The sequence below is a fragment of the Olea europaea genome, chromosome 13 (genome assembly GCF_002742605.1).
Source record: "Olea europaea var. sylvestris chromosome 13, O_europaea_v1, whole genome shotgun sequence".
Lineage (NCBI taxonomy): Eukaryota > Viridiplantae > Streptophyta > Magnoliopsida > Lamiales > Oleaceae > Olea > Olea europaea.
In genome coordinates, this window is record NC_036249.1 from 4,743,545 (window position 1) to 4,749,437 (window position 5,893).

Genomic DNA, 5,893 nt, shown 5'->3' on the forward strand with positions numbered 1-5,893 from the left:
AAGTATCGCTTATAAGCTGTCCAAACTCAAACACTTATGCATTGATTATTACTTCATATTAACGTAATGTGGTAGGGCCCTACCAGATGGTTTCTCAATTGACAATAATTCTGAGGTTCAACAGCTCGATTGAGGTTTTTGGATTCTATGTTAAAAAGGCAACCTTGTAAGGAGTAGTTGCTAAAGCCCTTCTTTCTTTTCCCCCTCTCCTTTAAAGTAATGGTTTGCAGAAAAGGCTACCAGTATAGATCTGGTTTATATAAACATTTCACTTTTCAACTAACATACCAAATTATCGAAGGAAGAGCAAGAGGAATGAACACTGCTTAAATATTATAACTAAGAGGATAGAAAATAAGAACAGATATTACAAAATGACTAAAGTATGTTGTTTATAAATTGATACAACACGTAGACGCCCTTGCTTAAACCCCTTTTTTCAGAATAGATATTGTAAAAGTGATTTTTATTTTTTTATTTTTTGGAGATCGTGTAAATTAAAAAGTATGAAATTTTTTTGGATTCATGTCCAACATTATTTTATTAGGAGAATTGAAAAAAAAAATGAATTTTGAAAAATAGGGCTCAATCACAGCTTTAAAATGGATAGTCCGTAAATCGTAAATTTTAAACATATGGTATGCGAAGTCTAAAAACACCCTAAGTTTTTTGGTTTTCCTTCCCTTTTCAATTTCATGAATCCGAGACATAATCATTTGTGTTACATAAGTACAGCTTTAGAAGGTCAAAAATATGGTATCACCATCATACAAGAGTGCAATGCAAAAAATAAAGCTTGTAGCTATTATGAAGACACCACGATTTTGTAGAAGGTTGTGCTGTAAAGCCCAAGGAATAATCATTGCTCTTGATGGGATTGTTGTAGATTCCACGAATTTTAAAGGGTTGAGTGTATACGAAGATTGATAGTCCCCTTACATGAGGGGTCCCAAGATCTCATGTGAAGGGCTATAAGATTGTACAGCATTAAACAGAATGGATAAATATATATACACATAATTTTTTGTACGTAAATGTGTCCTCCACTCACATGAGGTGACGTCCACCCGAATATTTTTATTATGGTGGATCTCACCCCATGTGAGTGGAGGACACATTGATGTATAGAAAATTATGTACACCAAGGACCCAAGCAGAATAACCCGAATTTTAATGTCACTATCCTTGGCGAAAATTTTAGACAAAATAAATTACACGTCAGGATTATTTTAACAATTTTGTATACTAGGGAATCTTTTAAAACATCAATTCCTATTGGCCATTGTTCGTTTGAAAAATGTAGTACAAAAAAGAGAGATTTGTTGTTTTTCCGACTTTAGTTTACCCTTAATCTTCACCCTAAAGAAAATTATATGATTAAGAAAAAATGAAGCTGGAATAAGAAGTTACAGCAACATTTGGACATATGGTGGAACTCCTCAAAAAGATCCATTTTTACAAGGCATTTTCACATCACAATATAGTGATGCAACATCATAAATATATTTTTGATTACAACACACAAGACAACAATTTGTACCACAGAGGTCAAGTGAATAAACATGCCATTCTAACAAGCAACAATCTCAAAACACATATAGGGTTACTCTAGTAACGACCTTAATCGTATCGAGTACCGTGTAGTCTTGCATAACAAACATGCCATCGGTTTTTCATTCTCAAAGCATAGCATTTAATATCTCATTCCAGGTATCAGGCACACCAGGAAGACACCAATGGCTACAATCAGAACTATAACCTCCCATTTCTCGCTTAGCCTTTTCTCCTAGAGCCCTAGCATAGATAGAAGGATGCCCATCTCGTCTAAAAGCTGACATCGTTGTAATGTCCTGCAAATATACCGGAAATCTCATTCTTTTCAGCACTTCTCGCAAAACCAGTAGTTGTTCAGGGACATGGGGGTGGCTGAAATAGCCTATTGGCTCTCTCTGATTGTAGCATTTCCAGCCATTTTCTCTACAAAAGGCAGATGAAGGTGTCAATGCTTGAAAACAAAAACATTGATAATTTTCATTCTTTTAATTAAATTTTGAGTAAAAGATGCAATAATATTACCTGTTATGCCTAGGAGACATGCTTCGGAAAAAGACTCTGGTTTTCCTAGGATCAAGATTTAAATCTATCCAATTAGCCCATGTCAACAGTCCTTTTTCATAAGCAACCATGGGATTCATATCCTTATAAGCATTGTTCCCTTCCATAAGAAAGTCCCACCTGCAGTTTAATACAAATATTCAAGATTATGGTTATGGTTATTAGAACCACACTACAATGCAGAATTAATGAGACTCAATGACAACAGCAAAAAGCTTCTTTTCTGAATAAATTTGGAGTTAGCTCCAACTTGAACCTTAGCAGTTATGATAAACGATGCCAGTTTTGACTCACGCTTATTGCAAACTTGTTCTGCTTAGATCATGTCAACTCTTATATTTCACACGTGAAAAAATGTAATTTAAGGTACCAAGCAGATTAAACACAGGAAGGATCTAGAGAATTTAAGGTAAAATTTATCTTACGAGCTCCATTTTTCCGAATGAGTCCACCAATGAGCTGAATCAAACACAAGAACATCAACTTCTTTCCAATATCTTGCATTCTCCTCTATCAAATCAAGATGCAATATTCTCTTACTTCCAGGGCCTTGCTTCAATTCAACTAGGAAAGGAGCCCAAAAAAACTCAATTGATGTCTCATAATCCTGTGATCATATCACCAAAATTTTTTGAAGCTAATAAGTTCTCAAGTTACTTAACAGGTATTTCATATTCTCTGAAGAAGTCGTGAAAAAATATCGGCTCACCAATGCCTGGAAGGCCATGGTAGGACCATTATAAGTAACTGTCTTACGAGCTGTTGGAATAACTGACTGAACTAAGCATACAAGAGACTCCCATTGATTCCTCACTATGGAATCACCTACAAGCATTATTCTTTTCCTTCTCATCCTTCCAAGAAAATCCAGAGCATCAAACCTGCATTATTCAATTCATTTCATCCAAATTTTCATCTTCACATTGTCAATAAGCAACATTCTATGCTCATCAATAATAATATAAACCTTCTTTCAAAAAGATGTTTGATGTGCTAGATTGAACAGTGCCGGACATGATTAAAGAAAAAAGTTAAAAATCTTGTCTTTTGTTCTTAGCAGTATACCACTTTACAAAAGTATCCAAAAAAATATGACATGTTTCGTAACGTAGACTTCGATTTAAAGTCCACAGGCTTAACTCAATCAATGTTCATTCGTAATTCGTTTGTCTTTACCTTAAACATTGAATATGTGTGTAAATTTACTGAATAAAGTACCCACGAAGCATTCACTGGATTCGTAGAAAATCACTCATAAAAGTATGGACAAAATATGCACTTAATATGTGTAAAATCACTCCAAAAAATACCTTGGAATTTCACAACCATGGGGCTTCCATTTCCATTTCTCGTAATCGGAATCTGGGCGTCCGTTTTTTCGACAGGTGACAGCAGTACTAAGATATGGGCAAGTAGCATCATAAAGTGGGTAAGATTGATCATAAACCCATTTTCCAGTGCCAAAATCACAACTTCTGAGAGATGAATGCCTGTTCTGAACCATGTTAATTTCATCATCTTTATCATCCAGCCATTGCAGCTCTTCCTGTTCATATCTCGAGCATACAGAAAGAGAGAAAAATAAGAGAAAATTCAACCAGAAGAAGAGAAAATTGGTGTGAAATTTAGCCATATTTTTGCTGTCCAAGGAGTTGGTAGCATGTAACCAATCTTAAAACACTTTGTATATATGATGAAAACACTTTTTGGGTTGACAAGGATTGCGCTATTTCGGCTTGACACACGGTAAATTACCCATTAACGCAATATTTTACTGAGTAATATTAAAACCTCTCAAATACTAACTACTTATAAGTCAGTTAATGAATGACCGGTTTGGTGGGAGGATTAAAATTAAATTTTCAGTAAATTTTGATAAAAATTGATCACATACATATTTAAAAAGTTGCGAAATTCATAAAATATGTTGTTGAAATTAACTGTTAACTTTGATTTAGATTAAAATTCAGAGTTTAATCCATATCAAATGGGAGTGAAACAAAATACATCCTCCTAATGGGAAATCAAGGTGGGAGCAAGAATATGGTCTTTATTTTGATACCGCCAAGATTATTATTGTTTCTTTTGTTCTCTTTAAAATTTGCAGCGTACTTAACTCGGTAAAAAATGTTGTATGGATAAGTGAACATGCGCGAAAAATCGGGGAATAAAATAATTCTCACTCTACCTTCGAGAAATCCCCAATATGGCGTGGGAGGACATCTCGTTGTCATTCTTACTTAAGATAATTTTAATAGAATGACCTGCAAGCGGCATCTAGCAGAAAATTCATTTTGTAAGGTTGTTTAGTTGAGAATATATTAGTTATGATAGATGTATCAATTTTATTAAGATAAATGTAACAAATTTAAAATGTGAATTTATAACTATCTAACACCATTCTATATGTCATTTTTTAGTATGGAATAGAAACCAAGTGTAAAGTCAAATTACTTGTTCAGAGTGAAAAGATCCCCTTGTTGATGGCATAATTGGGATGCGATTGTATGTCTTTTCTCCTCTTTTTAGGTTGGTAATAATATGGGGTGGTTGGATCAAAGATAAGCAATAATTAACTTTCACCGTGATTTTAGGGCTTTGTGGGCGAGGAATGATAATTGAGAGATCTTTTCCACGTGGGTCCTTCCTTCTATCTTCTTTTGTGGTCTATTAGATAGGTAAATTTGCAAGGAATAAAGCCCCTGTCCCGGCTTGGGGACGGGGACGGGGACAGGGACAGGGACAGGGATGCCATGTGGAGGGGGCGCCAAGTCGAGACAGAAAGCAGGGCTCAATTTGCAAAGGTCAAATTATGGTAGGAAATAGAAGTCAATATGTGGCTCGTGTGACATGTCAGAGCCCCATTATTCAAAATAATTTTTTACCCTCAAATTTATTTTTAACCATATTCTATCAATAAAATATAGGTACACGTAAATCTTAAATTTTTCCTACTCCAAAAAATCAATATTGCAAAACACATATTTTTTTTTTTTTTAGTGAAAATGTTGGTATAGAAAATTACATTATTGAGGTCTCCAATTGAATCTACGTTGTAAGTTGGTTCTCAACTGTTGTTGTAGTTGCACAATCATGAAGTCTTGGCCCTTGTTTGTTTCCCTTATAAAACAAAACTCTTTAATTTTTTTTTTATTCATTTTTCAACTACACATTCATACAATAAAATATTTTTCACATAAATTCAAAATTTTTCCTACGTTTTTAATCACACATTCTCCAAAAATCACTATTCAAAACATTATATTATTATTATTTTCAAAATAATGACCATTAAACAAGGGATTAATATAACTCTCACGAAACAATCAATGTAGAGTTGGGCTTAATTCGAATTTTGATTGGATTCTAAATTCTTGTCACACAATACTTGATTCGTTACTTTATCGCTTGTTCATGATACTGTACACATGAAATTTTATCCCAACATGTCGCATTATTTTGTATTTAGTCTATTTTTGGGGGTGTATTTGTGTAAACTTCCCTTCCTTAATTTTGGGTTGGAATTGAAAAAACTAATGGGCAGCCCAACACCCAAATACCAGTACTTTCCCTTTGTCTAGTGGGCCAAAATTTGATTGACCCAATAACGTGATTCCGTTAAAGGCCCAAGACACTTGTTCTATGGCCTCGGTTTATTAAAACGGCCTAGTTCTTAATCAGCGTCCACTTTCTTGAATTGAACCGGACGGTGCGCTCTTAAACCCTTTGATTTGAGATTTTTCCAATCCCTCGAAATCCCTGGAGTGCATCAGCGATT

The 5,893-nt window shown here is 34.5% G+C and overlaps 1 protein-coding gene across 1 annotated transcript; it reads right to left on the bottom strand.

Annotated features, from left to right (window-relative positions):
- Positions 1-1,406: 1,406 nt before the first annotated feature.
- LOC111407357 (protein trichome birefringence-like 36) lies at positions 1,407-3,846 on the bottom strand. Its single transcript, XM_023036780.1, has 5 exons — positions 3,426-3,846; positions 2,825-2,996; positions 2,541-2,722; positions 2,077-2,235; positions 1,407-1,977 (listed from the first exon to the last, which is right to left on the bottom strand). The coding sequence occupies exons 1-5, from the start codon at positions 3,746-3,748 to the stop codon at positions 1,680-1,682; spliced, it is 1,134 nt and encodes a 377-aa protein (XP_022892548.1). The 5' UTR covers positions 3,749-3,846; the 3' UTR covers positions 1,407-1,679.
- Between the last annotated feature and the right edge of the window lie 2,047 nt (positions 3,847-5,893).

Coding starts and splice junctions, on each gene's coding strand:
- LOC111407357 (XM_023036780.1), bottom strand. CDS start 3,748: ATGGCTAAATTTCACACCAATTTTCTCTTCTTCTGGTTGAATTTTCTC. Junction 2,236..2,540: donor CATTCGGAAAAATGGAGCTC/GTAAGATAAATT, acceptor ATTAAACTGCAG/GTGGGACTTTCTTATGGAAG. Junction 1,978..2,076: donor ATGTCTCCTAGGCATAACAG/GTAATATTATTG, acceptor TGCCTTTTGTAG/AGAAAATGGCTGGAAATGCT.